Below are 25,593 nucleotides of genomic sequence, written 5' to 3' on the forward strand. Positions count from 1 at the left end.
GCAGGCTCCTGAACTTAGAAGGCGGAGAAGGGACCTCTGGTGAGTGTACCTTTGTAAATATAATGCATGCTTTAAAAGCAAGCGTGTTTAATGATTAATTTGCCCTGAAGACTTGGGATGCATTCGCGGCCAGTACGGCTACTGGAAAAGTCTGTTAACATGAATGGGGATGGAGCAGAAATCCTCCAGGGACATCTCAATGAAGCTCTGCTGGATGTACTCCCAAAGCCTTTGCAAAAGGTTTCTGGGGAGGGCAGCCTTATTCCGTCCTCCATGGTAGGACACTTTACCACGGCAGGCCAGCAGCACATAGTCTGGAATCATTGCATAACAAAGCATGGCAGCGTATGGTCCCAGTATTTGCTGGCATTCAAGCAACATCCGTTCTTTACCTCTCTGTGTTATGCTCAGGACAGTGATATCATTCGTGGTCACCTGGTTGAAATAGGGGAATTTTATTAAGGGAACATTCAGAGGTAGCCGTTCCTGCTGGGCTGTTTTCCTGTGGCTGAACAGAAATCATCCCTGCTGTTAGCCACGCAGTGGGGGGAGGGGTTAAGCAATCATCCCAGAGAATTGGGGGTGTGTGTGTGGCAGGGGGTGGTTAGCTAGATTTGTGCTGCATGTTAACCTAAAAACCACAGCCCCTCTTTTTAAATGGCCAACCCATTTTAAAGGGCCAAGCCAACAGGTGCTTGGTATGTGAAATGACGGCATTGCTGTTTGAAACCATTCCCACATGTTAGGAAGGTTAAAGAAGCCAAAAGACTGTGGCTTACCATGTCTGCCTGCAAGCCGAATTCTGTTGCCTGCTGGCCCTGCGTGTGTGATTTCTCACACCATATCGGCAGGCCCTTGACATAAGAGGCAAAATGCGACCTTGTAGAGAAAGCATAAGTGCTATGTAATATTAACAGCTTTGTTCACCGTGAAAGAGTCTACCCATTGTTCTCTAAAATGTCTCTTTTTCAAGACTAATCTCCCTTTTTTCCCTCCCACAGCTGCAAATGGTTTCATCGCTCCACGTATCATCTCCGTCCCAGAGGCTATCAAAGATTAGAAGGCAAAAAAAAAAGCACTCGAGATGAAATGTTCTCTGAACTCATGCAGTCCTCCCACACTGAAAGAGCCCAGCACAATGCATGGAGGGAGACAATATAAGAGTCCAGGAAAGCACAAAATGAACACGAGGAGAGGAGGGACAAGCGAGAGGAGAGGTGGCATCAGCATAATGAGAAGGCACGATGCAATGCTGAGGCTACTGGAGGATCAAACTGATATGCTCCGGTGTATGGCTGAGGTGCAGGAAAGGCAGCAGGAGCACAGACCGCCGCTGCAGCCCCTGCGTAACCAACCGCCCTCCTCCCCAAGTTCCATTGCCTCCTCGACCAGATGCCCAAGAACGCGGTGTGGGGGCCTCCTGGCACCCAACCACTCCACCCCAGAGGACTGCCCAAGCAACAGAAAGCTGGCATTCAATAAATTTTCAAGTGCACTGTGGCCCTTTCCTTCCATCCTCCTCTCCTACCCCACCCCTCCCGGGCTACCTTCACAGTTATTCCTCCATTTGTGTGACGAATTAATAAAGAATGCATTAATTTTAAACAATGACTTTTGTCTCTGCAAGCCGTGATCAAAGGGGGGAGGGGAGGGCCGTTGGCTTACAGGGAAGTAGAGTGAACCAAGGGGGCGGATTTTCATCAAGGAGAAACAAACAGAACTTTCACACTGTAGCCTGGCCAGTCATGAAACTAAAGCTTCTCTGATGCACAGTGTGCCCTGCTATGCTATTGTAACTGCCCTGGTGTCTGGCTGCACGTAATCAGTGGCCAGTGATTTGCCTCAACCTCCCACCCTGCCATAAACGTCTCCCCCTTACTCTCACAGATATTGTGGAGCACACAGCCAGCAGTAATAACGAGGGGAATATTGGTTTCGCTGAGGTCTAACCGAGTCAGTAATCTGCGCCAGCGCGCTTTTAAACATCCAAATGCACTTTCTACCACCATTCTGCACTTGCTCAACCTGTAGTTGAACAGCTCCTGACTACTGTCCAGGGTGCCTGCGTATAGCTTCAAGAGCCATGGCATTAAGGGGAAGGCTGGGTCCCCAAGGATAACTATAGGCATTTCAACATCCCCAACAGTTATTTTCTGGTCTGGAAAGTAAGTCCCTTGCTGCAGCCATTCCCACAGACCAGAGTTCCTAAAGATGCGAGCGTCATGTATCTTTCCCGGCCATCCCACGTTGATGTTGGTGAAACGTCCCTTGTGATCCACCACTGCTTGCAGCACCATTGAAAAGTACCCCTCCCTTTTGGTTTATGTACTGGCTGCCTTGGTGGTCCGGTCCCAAGATAGCAATATGCGTTCTGTCTATCGCCCCACCACAGTTAGGGAATCCCATTGCAGCAAAGCCATCCACTATGACCCGCACATTTCCCAGAGTCACGACCCTTGATAGCAGCAGGTCAGTGATCATGTTGGCTACTTGGATCACAGCAGCCCCCACAGTAGATTTGCCCACTCCAAATTGATTCCCGACTGATCAGTAGCTGTCTGGCGTTGCAAGCTTCCAGAGGGCTATCGCCACTCGCTTGTGGATTGTGAGGACTGCTCTCATCTTGGTATTCTGGTGCTTCAGGGCAGGGAAAAGCAAGTTACAAAGTTCCATGGAAGTGCCCTTACGCATGCAAAAGTTTCGCAACCATTGGAAATCGTCCCAGACCGGCAACACTATGCGGTCCCACCAGTCTGTGCTTGTTTCCCAGGCCCAGAATAGGCGTTCCATGGCATGAGCCTGCCCCATTGCCACCAGGATGGCCAAACTGCCGGGGCCTGTACTTTGAGAAAAGTCTGTGTCCATGTCCTCATCACTCTCCTCACCAAGCTGCCGTCGCCTACTCGCCTACTTTTGCAGGTTCTGGTTCTGCATATACTGCTGGATAATGAGCATGACTTTTAGAGTGGTCACAACTGCCGTGGTGATTTGAGTGGGCTCCATGCTTGCTATGGTATGGCGTGAACAGGAGAGCAGAGTGCCAGTGGAAGTGGCGGGTGGATGACAACGCTGACAGCAATATGGCACCTGCATGGAAAAAGGCACGAAACGATTGTTGGCCGTTGCTTTCACGGAGGGAGGGGGAAGCAAGGGGTAGGCTGGCAGCAGATGGTGCAGTACGACTGCTAGCGGTCATCATGCTGCTGGCTGGGAGAGCAGCCTGAGGCAGAATGGCCCCCTCAAGGATTGAACTAACAACCCTGGGTTTAGCAGGCCAATGCTCAAACCACTGAGCTATCCTTCTGCCAATATTCCAAGCAGGACAGAATCTCCATTAGACAAAACTTAAAGAAGGGAATGACCTGAGTCACTCCCATTTATGTTCAGGCGCCCTTGACAGACCTCATCGAGGTCTGCCAGGAGCACCCATGTCTGCCCAGGCACCTCGACCGATCTCACCGAGGCCGGCCAAGAGCATCCAGGAGATGACGAGGATGGATACCAGTTGTACTGCACCGTCTGCTACCACAAGGCAATGAGCCGCTGCTGTGTAGCAATGCAGTCCCATGTCTGCCAGCACCCAGGAGACATATGGTGACAGTGAGCTGAGCGGGCTCCATGCTTTCTGTGGTATAGCGTCTGCACGGGTAACCCAGCAAAAAAGGCATGAAATGATTGTCTGCCGTTGCTTTCGTGGGGGTGGCGGGGTGGTCGGGCGGGGGCCTGATGACGTACCCAGAACCACCCAGCAACAATGTTTTTTGCCCCATCAGGCATTGGGATCTCAACCCAGAATTCCAATGGGCGGCAGAGACTGCGGGAACTGTAGGATAGCTACCAACAGTGCAACGCTCCGGAAGTCGACACTAGCCTCGGTACTGTGGACGCACTCCACCAACTTAATAGTCTTAAGTGGAGACACACACAATCGACTGTATAAAATCGCTTTCTAAAAAATTGACTTCTATAAATTTGACCTAATTTCGTAGTTAGACATACCCCTAGTGATCCATCCCCTATCATACACTCCCAGCGTCTGGCAATCAAAGGCTAGGGACATTCAGTTCATGGTATTGCATCCCTGACCATTCTGGCTAATAACCATTGACAGACCTATCCTCCAAGAACTTTTCTAGTTCGTTTTTGAACCCTGTTATAGTTTTGGCCTTCACAACATCCCGACAACTAGTTCCACAGGTTAACTGTGCATTGTCTGAAGATGTACTTCCTTTTGTTTATTTTAAACCTGCTGCCTATTAATTTGAGTGACCCCTAGTTCTCGTGTTATGTGAAGGAGTAAATAACATTTCCTTATTCACTTTCTCCACAGCAGTCAATATTTTATAGACTTCTATCACATCCCCTCTTAGTCGTCTCTTTTCCAAGATGAACAGCCCAGGTCTTTCTAATCTCTCCTCATACAAAAACTGTTTCATACCCCTAATCATTTTAGTTGCCCGTCTCTGTACCTTTTCCAATTCTAATAAATCTTTCCTGAGATGGGGCGATCAGATCTGCAGGCAGTAGTCAAGATGTGGGAGTACTGAATTTATATAAAGCATTTTCTGTCTTATTATCTATTTCTTTCCTGATGGTTTCTAACATTGTTAGCTTTTTTGACTGCTGCTGCACACTGAGCAGATATTTTCAGAGAACTATCCATAATGACTCCAAGATCTCTTTCTTGAGTGGTAACAGCTAATTTAGACCCCATCGTTTTGTATGTATAGTTGGGATTATGGTTTCCAATGTGCATTAGTTTGCATTTATCAACATTGAATTTCATTTGCCATTTTGTTGCCAGTCACCCAGTTTAGTGAGATTCCTTTGTAAGTCTTCGCAGTTTGCTTTGGACTTAACTATCTTGAGTAATTTTGTATCGTCCACAAATTTTGCTACCTGTTTACCTCTTTTTCCAGATCATTTATGAGTATGTTGAACAGCACTGGTCGCATCACAGACCCCTGGGGACACCACTGTTTACGTCAGTCCATTCTGAAAGCAGACCATTTGTTCCTACGCTTTGTTTACTATCTTTTAACCAGTTACTGATCTGTGAGAGGACCTTCCCTCTTATCCCATGACTTTGCTTAAGAGCCTTTCGTGAGGGACCTTGCAAAAGGCTTTCCAAAAGTCCCTGTACACTGGATTACCTTGGTCTCCACGTTGGTTGATCCCCTCAAAGAATTCTCATTGATTGGTGAAGCATGATTTCCCTTTACAAAAGCTACACTGACTCTTCCTCAACAAATCATGTTCATCTAAGTGCCTGATAATTCTGTTCTTTACTACAGTTTCAACCAATCTGCCTGTTACTGAAATTAGGTTTACAGGCCTGTAATTGCCAGGATTGCCTCTGGAGCCTTTTTTAAAAAACTGGCATCACATTAGCTATCCTCCAGTCATTCGGTACAGAAGCTGATTTAAATGATAGGTTACATACCACAGTTAGTAGTTCTGCAATTTCCCATTTGAGATCCTTCAGAACTCTTGGGTGAATCCCATCTGATCCTGGCAACTTATCACTGTTTATCAATTTGTTCTAAAACCTCCTTTAATGACACCTCAATCTGGGACAGCTCCTCAGATTTGTCACCTAAAAAGAATGGCTCAGCTGTGTGAACCTCCCTCACATCCTCTGCAGTGAAGACTGGTGCAAAGAATTCATTCAGCTGCCCTCCAACAGTGGTATTTTCCTTGAGTGCTCCTTTACCACCTCGACTGTTCAGTGGCCCCAGTGATTATTTAGCAGGCTTCCTGCTTCTGATGCACTTAAAAAAATTTGTTGCTGTTAGTTTGAGCCTTTGGCTAGTTGCTCTTCATATTCTTTTTTGGCCTGCCTAATTATACATTTACACTTGACTTGCCAAAGTTTATGCTCCTTTCTATTTTCCTCAGTAGGATTTAACTTCAAATTTTTGAAGGATGCCTTTTTGCCTTTAACTGCTTCTTTTACTTTGTTGTTTAGCCATGATGGCACATTTTTGGTCCTCTTACTGTGTTTTTTAATTTGGGGCATTCATTTAATTTGAGCCTCTATTACGGTGTTTTTACAAAGTTTCCATGCAGCTTGCAGGCATTTCACTTTTGGGACTGTACCTTTTAATTTCTGTTTAACTAATGGCCCCATTTTTGTGTAGTTCCCCTTTTTGAAGTTGAATGCTACTGTGGTGGGCTTCTTTGGTGTGTCCCCCCCCACCCCCAGGATGTTAAATTTTATTATATTATGGTTGCTATTACCAAGCAGTTCAGCTATATTCACCTTTTGGATAAGATCATGTGCTCCACTGAGGACTAAATCAAGAACTGCCTCTCCTCTTGTGGGTTCCAGGACTAGCTGTTCCAAGAAGTACTCATTTACGGTGTCAAGAAACTCTCTGCATCCCGTCCTCAGGTGACATGTACCCAGTCATGGTGGGGATAGCTAAAACCCCCCATTATTATTGAGTTTTCTATTTTTATAGCATTTCTAATCTCTCTGAGCATTTCACAGTCACCATTCTGGTCAGGTAGTCGGTAGTATATCCCTACTGCTATATTCTTATTATTCAAGCATGGAATTTTAAGCAGGGATTCTATGGTACAGTTTGGTTCATTTAAGATTTTTACTATATTTTAGTCTATGCTTTCTTTCATATATAATGCCACTCCCCCACCAGCCCAACCTATTCTGTCATTCCTATATATTTTATACCCTGGTATTACCTTGTCCCACTGATTATCATTCCACCAAGTTTCTGTGATGCCTATTAATATCCTCATTTAATACCACACATTCAAGTTTACCCATCTTAGTATTTAGATTTCTAGCATTTGTATATAAGCACTTATAAAATTTGTCACTTTTTAGCTGTCTGCCACTATGTGATGTAATTGAATGGGATTCTTTTATTTGATTGTTTCTTGACAGATCCTACCTGTACTTTATCATCTTCCATGCTCTCCTCCTTACAAGGATATAGAGAATCCTCATTAATAGATCCTCCCCTAAGGGATGTCTCTGTCCGAACCGTGTGCTCCTCCGCACCCGTCGGCTTTTTCAGAAGAAAACAGTGTTAAAAATTGGAGATCTAACAATTTTAGGATCTCCACAATATTTTTGTATTCTCCACTGTTCTGCAAATTTGAAAAAAAGTTTCACTATCACATTTTCATTACAAAGATACATCCCAACTTAAACAGAAGTGCATCTGCACTGTTGACTCAATCTTGCAGAGAATTGTTTCTAACCAAACAGCAGAAGTTAACATGGTAACTCATCTCATTCAGTGAAGTGCAAGCTTCAAAGTCTAACTGGAAATAAATAAAGCAGAAGTAGATTTTACTACAACTTTAAAATTGCAATTAAAAATCATAAAATGTAAGGAAATGCAAAAATTAAGTTTTCAACACCAACATTAATTTAGTCACATTGCACATAAAAAGGATTCATAATTCAATTTTTCTAATTAACCATATTGTTTTACTATTTAAGTTGTAAAAGCGTATACTACACCATAAAACAAATAATGTGCAATGTATCCATTATTGTCTGAATATATAATAAAATGCACCCTTTTTATATAACATATAATTTTTGTGATTTCTTAAGATTTTTCAGTTTGCAGGTGAATTCTGGATGGAGCTCAACAATCACGACATTATCAAGCTATTAAATTAATAAGAATTTGGAAATGAAAATCATGCCTTTCTAATGCCAGCATTATTTGAGGAGTCTCAGTAAAACAGTAGAAGGAAACAAATAGAAAGGGAAGAGATAATTTGTTTGGACTTCGGAACAAAAGAATTAATTCTCTGGACATCATCTAATCCCCAGGTATTAAGCACTTTAAGGACAGGTCAGTTCTTCATCTCTGTTTAGGGCCCACTTGGGAGTATTATAGCAGGAAAAGGTGGTTTTAGTCACTGACAGATAGAGCAACTGGTCCTGTCATTTCTGCTGGAAACATCCACCTTGAGCCTACTTTCACACTGTATTATCAACCCAGTCTGATGCCAGTTGCTGACTACTCTGTGAACGGGAATCTCAGAGAGAAAACCACAACCTCCCTTGCCTCTCCTTTATGCCCTACTGCAAACACACATCCAAACTCCACCCTCCTCGCAGCCTCTACTCCTGAGAGGACCTGCCAGATGCCATCCATTCCCAATGTCTCTTGAGTTAGGAGCCAGAAGGTGGAGCAGCACTGCATGGAAAACCAAGGACAGGTACAAATTGTGTAAGAGCCCAGAGTAATTCTGCACAAGGCAGCAAGCCTGCTAGCCTAACTGTAGTGAAATAGAGGAGTATGTTCCACCACTATAGAAGAGGCAATGAGACCAAAATCTTCATAGAAAGATGAGCAAGATCTTGTTTTTCTCAGCAGAGGGAGGAAACAGAAGTGAATGGAGAAGCAGGAAGGCTTGTGAGGAACTCTAAAAGAACAAAATTGGGCAATATGAAAATAGATCAAATTTAATCTAGACAAATTAAAATAATCTATACTAAAGGGACCCATTTAAATTTAATTGCTCTCACTGATGGGCAGTGCTTAAGGGAATTAAACACTGAAAGTCACTGGAAGTTGGGCATCTTTTGAAAATATCACCCCACATTTTAATGAAAAGATCTAGGTATTATCATGGACAGCTCAGTAGGACATCCTCTTAATATGCAGCAAAGGTCAAAATCAAATAAGGCATTATGACGTAGTAAGAAGGGGATAGCAAACAATACGGAATATATGCTATTTAAAACAAGGCTAAATCCTCATTTTGAATACTGGATTTAATGTTAGTGACCTGATCTTACAAAGGACATAAAAATTGGAAAAAAGTCCACATAAGAAAACAAAATATTATAAATGTGGAATTGTGGAAGAGAAAATTTAAAAGAATGATTATTTTTCATAAAATAGATGTATTAAACATATAAAATAAAGGCAATTCAATCTATTGAGGTTCTGAAATATACAGAGATACCAGACTCATCCATAGTTCTAAGAATAGTCTCCACTCCATACACAAGCCCTAATTCCAAAGTGTTAAGAATTTGGAAATATCGCCAAATAAACCTGTCTCAAGACAGTGCTTATCAATATCAAGTTCAAAATACATCTACTATTTCAAAACTTCACATTTGGAATTAACTAGAGACTTTAAAAATTACTACAATTCACTCCTCCTAGGTATGTTAAATCATCTCATATCAAAATACTAAGATTGGGCTATGGCATCCACAACCCAGTGGAAATCCTACAACCATTTGGTGGAGCAGGTTGAGAAGACTTCAGTTCATAGCTCAATACTGGTGCTACCTCAGGTACAGGATTAGTGACCAATTGAGACATCTTCTGTATCTATCCATTGTTGTTGGTTCTCCAATCTTCTGAGGCAAAATTACTTTGAGATGGGATATTATACACACGCACTGCCCATGCTCCTGCCCTGGCACAGTTTGTCATATTTTCTGTTCATTTTCTTTTCTGCCTTTGTCCTTTGGTTTTCTCTTCAACTGCATTTATTTTCTAGTTTTTGTTATTTTATGTTCTCTTGTTTTGTGGCAAGCCTTCTCTGTTTTCCATTAAGCAGGACTATATGCTACTTGGATAGGAGCAATAATTGATAACTCCATAAAACCAAAACCAACTCTTGCAGCTGAACTGAATGCACTGGGAACAGAACACAGAAGTTTTGGCCTGGAGGTTACTATTCAAGCCTGCAGTCTTGTGCATTTGACCTACTCCTGCAGCATTAAGAAAAGGAGTACTTGTGGCACCTTAGAGACTAACCAATTTATTTGAGCATGAGCTTTCGTGAGCTACAGCTCACTATGCATCTGATGAAGTGAGCCGTAGCTCACGAAAGCTCATGCTCAAATAAATTGGTTAGTCTCTAAGGTGCCACAAGTACTCCTTTTCTTTTTGCGAATACAGACTAACACGGCTGTTACTCTGAATCCTGCAGCATTGTTCATTAAGGGGCACTTCTTCACCTCCAACTGCTGTAACACATTTGCATTTGTAAAGATAAGATTTGGGGTCCTGCAAGTTTCTCTCCTGCTGGTAATAGCTCACCTTACCTGATCACTCTTGTTACAGTGTGTATGGTAACACCCATTGTTTCATGTTCTCTGTGTATATAAAATCTCCCCACTGTATTTTCCACTATATGCATCTGAAGTGAGCTGTAGCTCACGAAAGCTTATGCTCAAATAAATTTGTTAGTCTCTAAGATGCCACAAGTACTCCTTTACTTTCTACCCCCAATGTTGTTCACTTTCCCCCATCTCCTCAACTAGTCTGGACTGGCCTCTCAAGGTTTGGAAACAATAATTGATATTTCTATATTCGACTCACCACAATACTTGACAGAAAATGTAAAACACAAAGCTGTTTGTTCAAAAATTATTTCTATAAAATTAAGCTGAAAAATCGTAAATATTTTTTATTCGTTATTTCAATTAGTTTAAGGGCGTGGGTATCTCCCTAGCAGAATACCATTCAATGAGAAAAAACTGCTCAAGCTGTCTGTTGGATAATAGACTGTAGTCTTTAAGCCATCAGTGAAAGGATGGTTTTTAGAAGCTTCTCCCTTATGAAAACTGATGAACATCTTTAGACTTTCTGAAGCCCTCAGCATAAGCTAAATAAAACTTTTAAGCCTGCTTCTTACCATCCCTGGAATGCAATCTGTGTTGATTTGGGGAGACAAAATTACCACTAAATTTAAATTGTTCAATTGTGTGATAATACTTCTTAATTTTTCAAATGCAAGATCACACAAAATTTGAGATCTGTACTTGTCCACTCTGCCAGAAACCACAGGTGTGAGCAGCTAGCTACAATAGGTCTTGATAGCTCTTAAAAAACAAGAAAAACAGAGTCCTTAACAAGAAAAGGAGTACTTGTGGCACCTTAGAGACTAAGGTGCCACAAGTACTCCTCTTCTTTTTGCGAATACAGATTAACACGGCTGCTACTCTGAAAACAGTCCTTAACACGATAGGGGAAATCTGATTTCCCTATCTAGTTACATTTCAAATGCAAAGAGAATGAATTCAACACTATTCTTGGTTATAAATATTAAAATGCATTTTAAAGAAAGAATTAAATTTTCAGGCTTTCTGAAGAAAAAATCATAACTCTGCTTCAGAAAGTCTTGTTTCATTGCAAGTCAAAAATGATGGTAGCCTGTAAAGACAAGGTTTTGATCAAATGGAACAGTAGGAAAACCAAAATAATATCTATGCCTCCAGCCAAGAATAGGAAACTAAAGAAGTGGTTTCAGAACAAAGAGGAGATTTTAAAAGATGCTTTCCTAGAGCTGTGTATAAAGTTCTTGAACTGACAAAAAGGAGGTTGTCCCTTCCTGAGGGGCCCACCACGGGTCTTCAGAAAACTCATCCCAAGAAAATAGGAAGATAGGACTTAGAACTAGAATGGATCTTATGGATCCAGTCCAGTCCCCTGCTGGCATCATCATCATATAAACCCATTCATAAATTTATCAAGCTCCATCTTAGAACTAGATAGCCTTCCAACAGAAGGAGTGGGGGGTAAACCTGTTTCAGAACCTCACTCCTCTGATTAGAAACCTTTTAACTTCCAGTCTAAATTTATTCATGGCCATTTTATGCCCATTTGTTCTTGTACAAACCTTATCCTTTAGCTTAAATAGCTCTTCTCTCTCCTGGATGTCTACCCTACAGGGTATTTATAGACAACAATCAGATTTCCTCTCAACCAGTTTTACTAAGCTAAAAACAAGCCAACTTCTTTTACTCTCCTCTCATAAGACAAGGTCTCCATTCCCCAATCATCCTAAGAGGCCTTCTCTGCATCTGTTCCATTTTAAATTAATCTTTCTTGAACATGGGTTACCAGAATCATACACTGTTGCAGATGAGGTTTTACCAGTGCCTTGCACAGTGTCATTAATACTTGTCTATCTCTGGAAATACTGTAATACTGGAAATACCTTGCCTGATGCATCCTAGGATTACATTTGCCTTTTTCATGACTGCACCACCAGTGGTCCCACTAAAGCCGCTAGGACTGTGTTAAGGTCCCACAAAGGAACCAGGTCTCAGACCAGAGGATGGAGATGAAGAACCCCTTTAAAAAATCTTGCTATCATGGTACTGGAGAAGACAGATCTTCCCTGAATGGGGGGATGAAATGCTGGTAGCACTGCCAACTGCACTCTCAATGACCTACGCGCAAGTCCTGATAATTTAAGATGCAGCAAGTATTCTGAGTTGTCCAGGATACAAGCCAGTGTCAGCTGAATTCCACGGGCCATTGACCACACCAAAATCACTTTCATTTTACTGAATAGGCCATTCTAATAAGAGGACTTTGTACTGTTGAATAGGACCTGTTGAACAGCTGCAGAACACAACACTTCCTTTTCATTTAGCCATGAAGCAGCCACACTGTGAGATGCACGGGACTAAGCGTGGGACACAAGGTGCAGCCGTGATTCTAAGTGATTAGGTTGGGATGGAGAGGAAGCAGCACAAGAGGCTGAACTGACAACACGAGAAGATTCGAGAACCAGCACTGCGTTGGGCCATGCAAGTACAAAGAGAATGAGCTTAGCCTGATCCACCTTTGTTGAGGCCGCAAAGATCAAGAAGGGGTCTTACCCCTTCTTTGGATTTGGGCACCAGAAAGTATAGAAATAGAATCCATGACCCTGGTGTTCTGGCGGAACCTCCTCCACCACTTCAAAGCCAGTAGAGGGAGAATCTGCTCAAGGAGCAGTTTCTCATGAGAGGGGTCCCTGAAGAGGGACGGTGGAGGGGAAAGATGGATGGCATAGCCCGATCTGATGGTGCTTAGGACCCAGATATCGGTGGTGATAAAGCCCCAGCCATTGTGAAAGTGAGCCAGCTTGTCCCCAAACAGAGGGAATGGGGAGAACAGGAGCGATGACTGGAACACTGCTCTGGACTAATGAGTCAAAATGGTCCCTTGGGGTTGCCAGGGAAGGGCATGTGAGCTGGCAAAACCCTGAATCTGACTGCCTCCTCCTATAGAATGCATGCCCTTTTCTGGGGTAGTCCTGCTGTGGGAGGGAAAGGCTGCCTAGATGTGCACTGTGGACAATAGTGCCGCTGCTGTTGATCACCTCTGCACCACTGGCGCGTATGCCTCCAAGGAACATAGGGTAGCCTTTGAGTCCTTGAAGGAGTCTCATCCAAAAAGAGTGTTTGGCCACTGAAGGGCAAATCCTCTATGTGCTGCTGCGCATTGGGTGCACTATCCAAATTCTGCAGCAAGGAAGCCCTTCTCATGGTCACAGCCGAGGCCATCCCTCTGCGCAAAGTATGCACAACGTCCAGTGCAGACTGCAATGAAGTCTTAGCCACCAATCAGCCTTTGGTAACAAATGCCCGAAATTCTTCTCTCAAGGCTTTGGGCAGCTGGTCTGCTAATTCAGACATAGTTGTTCAGTTCACAAAGTTGTACTTGGATAGTAATATCTGCCGGTTAGCAATCCACATCCACAAAGAAGAGGAGATGTAAATCTTCCTGTCCATCAGGTCTATTTGTTTAGAGTCCCTATCCCTGCCCCGCCTGGCTCTATCATTCACCATGATTACAAGTAGGGTATCTGGGACCAGATGGGAGTAAAAACCCGCAAATCCCTGCACCAAAATGAAGTAGTGCTTTGCTACAGGCCGTTCCGAAGCCAACATGCTGCAGAGGACTGCAGCAGGCTCAAGGAGCACATTGTGAACAGGAAGGGCAACTCTCCCAGGGGCAGATGGCTGCTGGGTATCCACTAACTCATGGGTGTTCTCCTACAAGAACTCAGCTTGAGTACTTCGGGAAACAGTCAAGCACCACAAAAGTTCAGGCACACCTTGAAATCCTCCAGTACCAAAGGGAAGAAAGAGCCAGACTCCACGGAATTGTCTGGAGAAAAAGGATGAAGCGGTTAACTGTGCCAGAGCTGGATCCTACTCCAGGACTGATGGGCCTGGATATGAGGACTCTGGAGGCTCCATTAGGGGAAGGCTCACCAATGCCTGGCCTGTGATGACTTGATAGTCACCACCACACACCTGGTTCATGATCTCACCCTTGAGCGAGATGAGGAGTGGGACCTCTGCGACCGAGGAGTGTTCCACAGATACCACTGGTATGGATAGGGCATTGATGGCTAGTAGATGCCAGGCCAGGGACCCACATGCCAACCACAAGACGAGCACCAATCCTGTTACCCAGAACGCTCCAAGAATGGCCTCCGACGCGGGTCAAGCAATGGAGAATGAGAGGAGGAAGATCCCACTGTGGATGCCGAAGAGTCTCAGGCTGCAGAGGATAAAGATGAAGCCAGCCCTGAGAGTGCGAGCAAACACACTGACTTTTCTGTAGCCCAGAATGACAAGGGAGATGGTGTCAACAGTGGAAACGGTATCAGCAGCACTGAATATGCCTCTGCTGTTTACAGTGCTGGAAGCAGTGTCGACCCCGAAGTCAGCAGTGCACTAAGGTAACTGATGGTGCCAAAGTGGAAGGCAGGGAATGCCACCATAGTAATATCGTTGACAGTGGTCACAGATGTGCCAAAGATGATCCTGGTACCGGAGAGGTCCCTTGTGCTGAGCCTGGCACCAGCCCCAGTTCTACTGACCATGAAAGGGAAACATCGGGGTACAGTGCTGACGGACTCACAGGTTCAGCGGCCTGCACAGCCAATGGAGCTATAAAAGACACAGCCCTGGCAAAGTCCTGGACCAAGGGTGTGGTTGGGACAGAAAGGCAGACGAGGTTATGTTGCTGCCTGACACATGCCAGTGCAGAAACAGCTGGTGCCGGCATCACCCTTATCAGTACCAGAATCAACAGACGCCCTGGAGCCAGAAACAGAGTCAATGGTACAGGATCTCCGACCTCCTTGACTGATACCAGGGAGCAGTTGATAGGACCTGCTCCATCCCATGAAAATGGTATTCACCGTGCTGATCCACACTCCATCTGGACAAAGAAGAGGAGTCACCACATGACCTGGAGTGGCCTCAATTGATCTTATGTAACCTTTTCCTTTGTGCACTCAAAAGGGAACTCCTCCTCCATCTCTTCGGAGAGGTACCAACTCCTGCACACGAAGCAGCAGCACTCAGAACTCAAGGGCAACCTCCAATTTGACAAGACCCTTGGTGCCGAAGCAGATGCATGGCCTGTTCAACAAATGCTGCTTCAGATGAAGCTCCCTTGGCACTTGGGTCCATTTGGTGAATGATCTGCAAACTGAACACTGCTCCTTGATGTGGGTTTCGCCCAGGCACAGGCAGCATCCTGTATTGGGATCGTTGCTGGGGACTGCTCCTCTACATGAGGAACAATGTTTAAACCTTTGTGAAGGCATCACCAGGGAAATACTTAAACTACACCTAACTAACACTAAATCTAATTAACACTATACTAAGGGTACTAAATAGCTATATACAACTAGAAAAGTCACTAAAAATAGAGGGACTGTGAGATGAAAACCACAAAGAGGTCCAACTTCAGCCAGGAGTGGTAAGAAGGAACTGAGAGATGTAGCAGTGTTGCTGCCTCATGTAGCAAGGGGATGGGCTATGGCCATGAGTCGCAAGCACTGCCATTGTATGGGCACTGGTAGGCAAAATTCTCTGGATCAGGTGCGTGCACGCCCAGCGCACCAATGTGGAATACATGGCTGTATCTTCTCAAAGAAGGCGGTTTCCCTGTGGGAGTGCAGACATTTTCCCAGCATTTGTAGTGAACTATACCAGCATCCATTACTTCATCATGAAACCACCACAGTGCACACACATCCTTTTTATTTTATTATTAAACTTTTAATCAATTTTTTATTAATAGACATCTGTGCCCTCTGTTTAAACACATCTTTGACTGATGTGGTGTGAAATAAAGAGACAGTCCATTCACAAATTATCAAGGATTTTGCTTTAAAATAGGATGCTGCCACTTACAACTTTAAAGTGAGAGGAAGCCTTAAAGAGAAACAGTCACCAATAGTTTGCAGGACATTACTAAGACTAGAAAAAGTATCAAGTACATACAAGTTAACAAGCTGCAAAACTGTACATCTAACTTATCACTTACAGAGATGTGTAATCGAAAAAGGAAAAGATAAAAAGATGACAAAATTGAAAACCTTACACAGTAATGCTTTTACTACTCAAACTTGCTTTCTTAATCTGTACAGACTGCATGAACGGAACTCCTACAATTTAAGCAATTTCTTATAAAATTTCAGAAACCTAGCTATTATGGTAATACCAGTATATGTCCATTCAACAAAACTGAATCCTCTTCTTCCTAAATTAGAATTCGGTGTTGAAACATCAGTCTTGCCTATTACCTGAAACTTCAGTTGAGAGTAAAAGGAGGTTTTCTGTTAGGAAAGATTAGTTCTTACACATGTATATTTTGTAGACATTGGACCTTTTTGTGTGACAAGAAGTTGTGGTTACTAAAATCATACAGACCACTTACAAGAGCAATAAAACAGACTGGGCAATGGAGGTGATAAGTACTTAATTTACCAAAAAGTCCAGCAGAGAAATAATTAGACCTAAAAACGGAAAACAGGCTACTACACAAGACTGGCAAAGGCTAACCAATATGATCAGGACGGGGGCTACAGACAAGGAACAGCCAGTTTATTAGTAAGCACTCCCTGCAATAACAAAGTGAAAGATTCAAGCCAACTGTTAAACATTTTCCTGACGTCCCTTTATGTAATACCCTCCCGACCCCACAAAAAACTTTGCTAACTTAGTACTAAAAAATTGCTCAAGTCCATCTCCTACAAGCACAATAATAAAAATATATCATGTTAATCACCAATTAAAGCCAACATTCACATATATATTTCTACTGTCTCAACTTTACTGCCAGTCACAAATTCTGCAACTTCATACGAAACTCACTTGTAATTCTAACAGAGCCACTCCAAATGTAGATGTCCAATTCCTCATAATTACACTCAAACACAAAAGATAAATATTTACCTAATTTTCTCATGTATAAATGACATCTAGACTTTAGTGTTACAGCTATTCTACTGGAAAGATATCTATCTGCCTGGGGTCAGAGTTTAGGTTTTGCATTTCAATGTGACTCTGAAGAACTGGATATCAGCATAGTGAGTGCTCTATGTTGGAACTGAAATGTGTGGATTGTGTATATTTGGGTAGTATTGTATGAGAGTTGTGATTGGTGTGGATGAAAATGTTGGCTTAGCTGGTGATTTCTTTGTTTTTATTGATTGTATTGATGGGAAATATACTTGATTAGCCTTAATTTGCATGTGGGAATTTCCCTAGTTTTTAATTGGCAAGAAAACAAAATTATTTTTATATAAATTCTGCAGGAACACAACAGTGCTCTAATTGGTCATGAGAGACTCAATGCAGCGAGCATGCACTAGGCTCACCTTCTGCAGACGTCTGGACATATGTAGCGGAGTGTGTGCATTTGGATGTAGGGTGGAAGGTTATAACTGGTAGAATACCAATTGGGTGCATTTTAGATGGGAAATTTTATCAATGTTGAACATATCAAATGTTTTAAACCAGTCAAGTTTAACATGGTGAATACACTTCCTGTTTCCATGACTACCTCCTCCCCCATTCTGTCCCCTTTTCATGTCTGTCAACATCCCTTGTAACTGCCTTCTACATTCCTTCAAGTTGTGCTCTCTCTCTCCCTTTCAAACAGTCCTCCAAAATACCCTTCTCCCCCAACCTTTCCATTCATGGTTCCCTCTCCCCTAAAGCTTCTTTCACACACCCATCTTTCATGCCCACATGTGCCCTGGAAGGCACAGTGCCAGGCAGAAGGTGTACGGCTCCATGGACTTTTATCCCTCCTTCACTTATGTTCACACTGTCACCAGTTATGGAGAAACGATAAATACAACTGCAACTTAACTGAGGAGAAGCTATATTTTTTAAGCAAATTTTGTACACTCTATAAAATTCCAAAGAAAAGTCAGATCAACCCGAAAACTGGTCTGTTGGGTCGAGGGCCAAGGCAGACCTGGAGGGTAAAATCCAAATCATTTGAACAAGAGGGTTCCCAAGACAGGGCACCCTAAAATGAGCTTTTTCCAAAGTTGCAAAAAGCTTTTTAAGGGCATATCTACATAGGGAAATTTACTGACATAACTACATCAGTATAATTATACCACTGTAACTACGCTGGCATAACTCCCCATGCACATGCTCTTTTTCAGAGTGTCTTTTTTTCACTTTAGCTTAAATCACTTCCAAAGAGCAATACAAGTTAAACTGAAAAAGGTACTCTAAATCCCAAAAGAGCATGCCTTTTGGAGAAGTTATATTGGCACAGCTGTAGCGGAATAATTATACCAGTACAGCTGTGCTGGAAAATTTCCCCATGTAGACAAGTCCTAGTGTTTTTTTATATACACCTATGGAAGAAACAGGGCAAGAACTGAATACAATGTATATCACTCAACTTTCCTAGCCAAGATCTGGTGCATGGTACCAAAAAAGAAGGTCCATAATTGTAAACATGAAGTTAACAGACCTTTTGGGAACTACAGAGTGAGATGAGGCAGAGCTGGCAATTCTCTTATGGATTACTAGCATGGAACATACACTCACTCTTTGATGGAACTCCTGACACAGCTTCAACACCAGCTCCCCTTTGAACGCAAAAGAGAACAAATAGGGGACAGGAAAAACGCTTCTCTGCAGGGATTTGTACCAAAGACCTCTAACATCACAAAGCAGACATCTATTACATGATGTAACAGAATAACTCTTTTACCTGGTTGCATTATTCTTACATAGGGTAAAGAGAGAGACATGACAAACTTGCTGGTTCAGAGTGTCTTACTTGCCCTCATAAAAATATCCCTTTTTGTGTAGCAATATCCCTTGCTACACAAGCACTCCACTGGAAGCCAATAATTCTACACTTCTTTCTTCCAGTAACTGGCATTAATAAACCCCTTTGCAACTCACACGGAGAAAAGCGTCATATACATTTAAACTAGAAAGGATGCAAGTATTCATCCCCTTTTACAGTTACAGATAGGAGGACTGAGGACCATTATATAAATGTCACTATACACACACACAAACGGATGAAAAAATACTACCATCAATAATAATCAAGTGTACAGACAGGCAAAATAAGAAAAATGCTTCCTGAGAACTTAAGAGTTTGATTTAAGGATATTTACTTTTATATTTTGACACACAATGTTGACAATGTGTTTTAATGGTTATAAAGCTTTAACTTTTTAAATCTCAATGTCTACCTTCATTCAATAATTATTGTCTGACCCCATGTCTGAACTCCCCACTATTTCCCACAACTGTGAAAACGTAAGCCAATAAAAATGTAAATCAATAAAAAAAATACTTGAAGCAGATAATTTTGCACAATCATGGAAGTTTAAATCAATAAAAATGGGGAAAATGCTTGAAAATGAACACTGATATTATCCATTGAGATTATAAAAAAATAAAAATCAAATTGTGCCAAGCCTATTGCAGAGCCAAGTTTCATCCACTAAGCCATGCTACCTCTCACAAAGATCAGGTCAAATCTACATGCTCGGCCAAGCTGTCCACACAACACAGCCAAGCCTGCAACCAACTAACATACATACAGATAAACTTGCCCTCGCTAATAACCACACATGATAGACCTTCTGACTGAACACTGTTGTAGTTAAGGTGACAGGACTCGGGAGAACTAGCTATGCTAAAGACTTCCTTTGTGATGCAGGGCAAGTACCTTATCAGGATTTTCAGGTGTCCATTAGTTTTGGCCACTGATTTTCAAATCGAAGGGCAGGCAGAGAAATCATCTGTGGAAGGGTTGCTGCTCTCCTGCCACAAGGAGCTGGCTGGGTTCTAGTCTGCCTTTTGTAGGTAAGGCACTGGGAAACCTACCGTCAAACAGGCTATGGGGACATGATGGGAGTGGGTTTCTGTCAGGAAGGGCAACGACAAGCTGCTAGGGAAAAAGAAGGAACCTCTCCCCATAACCCCAGGTTCCACTGCTCTCAAGTCTCATTTTATCATTATTTAAAATAATGAAGGAAATTCAGCAGAAAAAAGACTTTGCTAAGATGGAGTTAAGATTTCCGCCACAAAACACTATCTTGAGTAGTTAATCTTGCATGCTGTCACCTTAGTTCCCTACTTCCCAGTTTTCTAGCATTTGCCATTCCTTTACAGTAAGAGACACGTGGAGGAATTTAACTCTGCATTTTGATTTTCTAATGTTTGAACTTGGACATTTAAACTCATGTCCAGGAAAGGTATGACTACCCCTAGGCAACGTTATGTGGCCACAAACTTAACTCCACCTTAATTATTTTTTTTCTCTGGTGAATAAATATTTACATATTTTAAAATTTTCAAAGTAACTGGTCATGGCAAATATTTGCATATTCAATAGGGAGAAGAGACTTTGAACACTCATGAGTAAAAAGAGGGGGTATGGAGAGAGGGCAGTGGCCTGCAAGAGGTATAGAGTGAGGGCCTGGAAAAGGAGAGCAATTAGACAGAACAACATGGAGCCAGGATGAATTAATAGAGGAGCAAGAAAGCAGAGAAGAGGGACTAGGAGGACAGGTATGCTGGATAGCAGGATGTCTTGTGCTGTACCTCTCAAGCCCCCTCAGCTTTTATGTGCTTTGGCTCTCCAGTTCGTTATCTTTCCAACTTTCTTGCTCCCTGACTCCCCTGAACTAAAATCCTCCAGTGTTCCATGCAACTGGGGAGCCAGCGAGACCCAAGTAGGCTGGGGGTGAGAAACTTGCAAACTACAGTGGAGCAGAGAATGATAGAGACTGTATGCCGATTTAAGCTTACTGTTGCTCAGCCTACCTAACCCCAGCTCTATTTCTCCCACCACAATCCCTACTCTCTAGCACCCACTGGCCTTATGACTTATCAGAGCAGAGCACCACTCTGGTAAACCACAGGAAGTTTGTCAGACAAGTACTATTTCAGTAGCAGACCTTGCAGTTATGCTTGCCAGGGTGTGGATGAAGAAGTGCCAAGGAACTGGGGTGCCAGAAGGGACCAGGAAATTCCTGGGATAGCTGGAGGAGCCACAAAGAACAGGAAAGGCAGAAAACCTGTGAGACAGACAGGCTAGGCAGCCATGAGCCTATCTGGCTCACCTGGATATACGCAGATGACAGCTGGTGAGCTGAGACAGGCGGGGCAGCTTCAGAAAATGGTAGTAGCAGAATGAGCTGTTCCATTGGCTAACCTCAGTCAAATAGGCTATCTTGTGTGTTTAATTTTAAAATGTCAGAAATTTTCTACCTCAAAGATACTATCAGAATGTGCATAGGATATCAGAATGCGTACTTGTGTGATGACTGGGATTTGCGGTTGTTAGCAAAAGTTACCAAAAACATGAAACAAGCCAATTTTTCAAAAAACAAACAATTTTAAAATGTTTCCTCTGCAAAAATTAGTAAAATTTCACTGCTAAAGTTACATAAGAAGTTCAGTTGTCCCACTGGAGAGTTATTTTGTCAGATTTGAAGACTAAATTAAATCTTCAGCATATAAAACAGAGGTAGTATATTTTAGTCATGCTTTAAATTGATATCACAACACAAAATTACTTAAAGAATCACTAGTAAACCCTCCATAATTAATGCCTAACCATTCTGACTTATATTAGGTCATTATTATTATTTTTTTACAATAGTTATTGGTATAAAATAAATCTTACAGTCTGACTATATATTTAGAGAGGTGCAAAACAGCAAAAATGGAACCAGTACCTCATCTGAACTTTCAAATAAAAATATTCATCCCAAATCATGGAAAGAGCTATATTTTTAAACTTTCCTGCTGCGGTAAACATGGCACTAGTTCAAACATGGCCCTACTTATTGCAATCAAGCCCCTATATGCTTGTAGTTCAGTATTATTCAGGAGACCAAAGTAGTCAGAGTTGTACTGGTGCCATATTCTTTTGTATCTGTAAAAGCTAAGTATTCAATTCCTATGCCAGACATGCAGGGATATAGCTAGTAAAATCATCTACTGTGTGATTTAACAATATGCATGCCTGCGGATCAGTTTAAAAGCAAGGCCCTGATCCTGCAACTGATAGGAGCACCAGTAGACTGCTGCACCCGTGCCAAGCCTCACTGACTTCAGTGGGGCTCTTGGGGGAAGTCCAGGAAACTGTCCACAGCATGCGTTGCAAGATCAGGGCCCATTTTTATGCATTTATTTGAGCTCACAGACTGTTCTCTTCACTAATCCTCTTAAGACACCTGCTTTATTGCAGAAATGTTGTGGTTCTTTGTATATGTAAATAGGGCTGTATTTTTGTGTTTAGTGTTTATTTGCTGTAGTCTCAATTTGTTTGTTTCTTGTCTATGTAAGGAAGGGGTTGTTTCTATTTTTCCATATTTTTAAAAAATGCACACTGTGAGTAATCCTTCAGGAGAACTAACTTCATGTGAAAGTTGAGCTTTTTCTATTTAGTTATCTGTGCATGTAAAAAGAAGTCCTACATAGCTTTTTGGGGAGAAAAGTATTTTCCTCACTCAGTCAAAAGAGTTAAATTAATTTTCTTCATTTTTACAAAAATTAATCTTTAAAGTAAGACTGTGAAAAGTTACAGCCCAAAGCAATACTTTCCTCTTAAAAACAAACAAGATTAAACTGGGGTAACTGTGAAAGGTAATTTGCAACTATCTATAGCTGTAATGAAAATTTAATTCTTGTAATTCTAAAGATTAGATTAATGCCAAGATTGCTAAAATGTTAACAGAAGTGTCACTGATTTACATAAAATCAGGATCTGCAACCTTTTGTGTACTGCTTACCTACTATATTGCCACCCTTACTGATCTATGGGACTACTGCCATAGTAAAGTCATACTACTGATCTACTTATGTAGCAAAACACTGAATGCAAGGCAGAATTGGCTCAGACTACACACACTATAATTTTATGCTACTAAAAAAAATTATATTATAGTAATGCTTCTATTAACGTCTTCAATTTGGAATGGACACTGATCAGTTACTCAGATTTTATCCAAACTATCAACCTAAAAACACTGCATTTTTCTTTTCAACAAGATAATACAAGGGACAATTCAATCAAAACTATTTTCACCTAAAGATGTTCAAACTGAAATCCACACCCCTTAAGTGTTAATCATGTTTTCTGTGATTTTTTTTTTGTTTAGATGAGTTTGTGCCTGTTTCAGAGTAATCAACCCATAAGGAAAATTTGTAAACTTCCTAAAATGTATAATGCATTTTGACTGGGTTGAATTTGCATATCTACTGTAAAATGAGAAGGCATATATTTTATCTCTATTGTTTTTCTTTTCATTATGGTAAGTTTATGGTGAACACACCTTGCTATGAACTATTAATAGGGGTAATCCAGACAGTCAGTAGGATTGTCTATAAAATGTATTATTTATAAGGCATGCTTAATTTGTTTATTGTTAGGGCATCATGTTCTTCCAGAATTTAAAAATAGTATAAATAGATGTTAAGAAATGTAATAAGTTTAACAGTACAATTAACCTATTAAATTGAAGATATTTAAACAAAGCTATAAAATAAGAATTTAACAGTTTTCCCAGTGTAGGAATAAGTATATTAGTGAGCATAATTTTTGAAAGGCACTTTACATGTAACAATTTAAGCTATAATACTGATACTGAAGAATTTCAAATTAGAAATACTAGTCTTTAGTGAAACAATGGGAAAGAATTCTTGGGTCCCGGCATCACCACCAATACTTGAACAAAAATGTGAGCCAAACAGTTACAAAACCTGAAACAATGTTCTATGGTAAAAAGAGCATGTTCCACCAATATTTGACTGGTATGCAAGTGTATACTTTAAGCAAGTTTTTTGGGCAATTTATGATGTGGTCACAGTTCAAGACTAGTGATACATTAAAAAGTAAAAATACTGTGTCTTCAATTTAACCCTTCAAATTTATTTAAAGGTAGCCTTCTCCATCATTAACTATTATATGCAGTAGCACTGAGATTACTTTAAAAATTAAAGATGGGAGGGATAATCGTGAGACTAAAAGTTAGAGGATCCAGAGGCTATTCCAGATCAGGGATTCACTGTGTGTTTTGGGAAAGACATTTAACCTATGTAGGCCTCAGTTTCCCAACCAGTAAAAAAATAGGATTAATAATTCTTACCCCACAGGGGTGTTTTGAGGTTTACTTAGAGGTTGTGTCATGTTTTTCAGTCATCTGATAAGAGCACTGTAAATGGTTGGGGAAGTCTGCAGAAGGTTGGGCAGCTGTTGAAAATCACCATTACAAGGGCACTCATGTGCTTTCTGTCCACGTGCCCTGAATGACGGGGAGTGGTGAGGCTAGAAGAGAATTTTGGGGCAGTGCCTAGGAAGGCCAGAGCTGTCTGAGGATAGGATCTGGACTGCCAACCAACAGCTGCAGAAAAGAAAGGGAGAGAGCCGGAAGAGAGCTCCTTACATCAGGAAAAGGACTCTGGTTTGCCGCGCATGGGGATTGAGAGGTGGCAAAGATAACGTCAGTCAGACCTTAATCTGCATAAAAAAAGATCCAGTTAAATGTGGCGGGTGTAATCTGGCGAGAAAATGAGGTTAAATATGGCCCTAGTGCGAGGCTCCCTGCATAGATTAAAACATTCTCTTCCACCTGACGGGCAGCACGGGGTTGGGGGGTAACAAACACAACGGTGACAGTCAACAGACACCCGCTGCACAGTGCATCGTATGGAAAGAGATGGAACCAAAAAATGAGATGTCAAATGCATGCAAGAAAATGCCCCTGTACTCAGGAGTCCCGCCACCCCCTTCCCTCCCCCCGCCGTCTTAACCCCCCACTTCGCAGCCTGGAGGTGACCTGGCCCCCAGCCCCGCACCCCCTTACCCCGCTAGGCACATTAACCCACAGCATCACCGTTATGAGACGCGGAGAGAGAAGAATGTTACTCGACCTTTCGTCCCCCGCATGGTGCCTGTCAGAGTCGGGCATGTTTGGGTCAAGGACTGGGTTTGGGGGGTTGGCGAACAGGCTTTCAAAGGCCATGGTGCGGGCCCTGGGGTGAGCGGAGGAGGAGGAGGAGGGAGGTGGAGGAGGAAGGCAGGACACTGCTGCTGCCCGTGGTGGTGGTGAGGAGGAGGAGGAGGCGGCGCGCGCTCGGCGGCGCAGGAGGAGGAGGAGGAGGGTCGGTCCCTCAGCGAGGAGAGATGATGAAGGTTTCACTCACGGTTACTTAGTGAGACACTAACAGTCACTCTGTGCAGGAGGCTGCACAGGGTGAGCCCGGCCGCCCCGCTGCCCGCTCTGGCAGTCCGCGCGGGCAGGCGGGGCCGGCGGCGCGGCGGCGGCGCGGCCCGGAGGAGCAGGCCCGGGGCACAGGAGGAGGAGGACACACGGGGGGTAGGGAGTGCTGGTGGCCGGAGATGCCCGGTTATTTCTTCCTTACAAACATGGCGCCCGCCCGCCCGAGACACTCGCACAAAATGGCGGCGGCGGCGCGGCCCGAACGCGCTCAGCGCCTCGGCCAACAACAACAGCTCCTTCCGCGCCAGGAGGAGTCGGGAGGCGATG

General features: G+C 42.7%; 1 protein-coding gene across 5 annotated transcripts in view; it reads right to left on the reverse strand.

Annotated features, from left to right (window-relative positions):
- ZC3H6 (zinc finger CCCH-type containing 6) overlaps positions 1-25,243 on the reverse strand; it is a 73,838-nt gene extending 48,595 nt beyond the window's left edge. The window contains exons 1-2 of one of the 5 annotated variants that reach the window (XM_075127310.1): positions 24,977-25,243; positions 780-879 (exon numbers count right to left, since the gene is read on the reverse strand). In XM_075127310.1, the coding sequence (XP_074983411.1) occupies positions 780-879; positions 24,977-24,992 (116 nt within the window). In that variant the 5' untranslated portion in view covers positions 24,993-25,243. Of the gene's footprint in view, positions 1-779; positions 880-1,885; positions 2,109-6,917; positions 7,035-24,192; positions 24,434-24,976 lie in introns of those variants that run through there. The other 4 variants (XM_075127309.1, XM_075127308.1, XM_075127311.1 and 1 more) reach the window with 4 other exon arrangements.
- Positions 25,244-25,593: the final 350 nt, after the last annotated feature.

Source organism: Caretta caretta, chromosome 3, assembly GCF_965140235.1.
Source record: "Caretta caretta isolate rCarCar2 chromosome 3, rCarCar1.hap1, whole genome shotgun sequence".
Taxonomy (NCBI): domain Eukaryota; kingdom Metazoa; phylum Chordata; order Testudines; family Cheloniidae; genus Caretta; species Caretta caretta.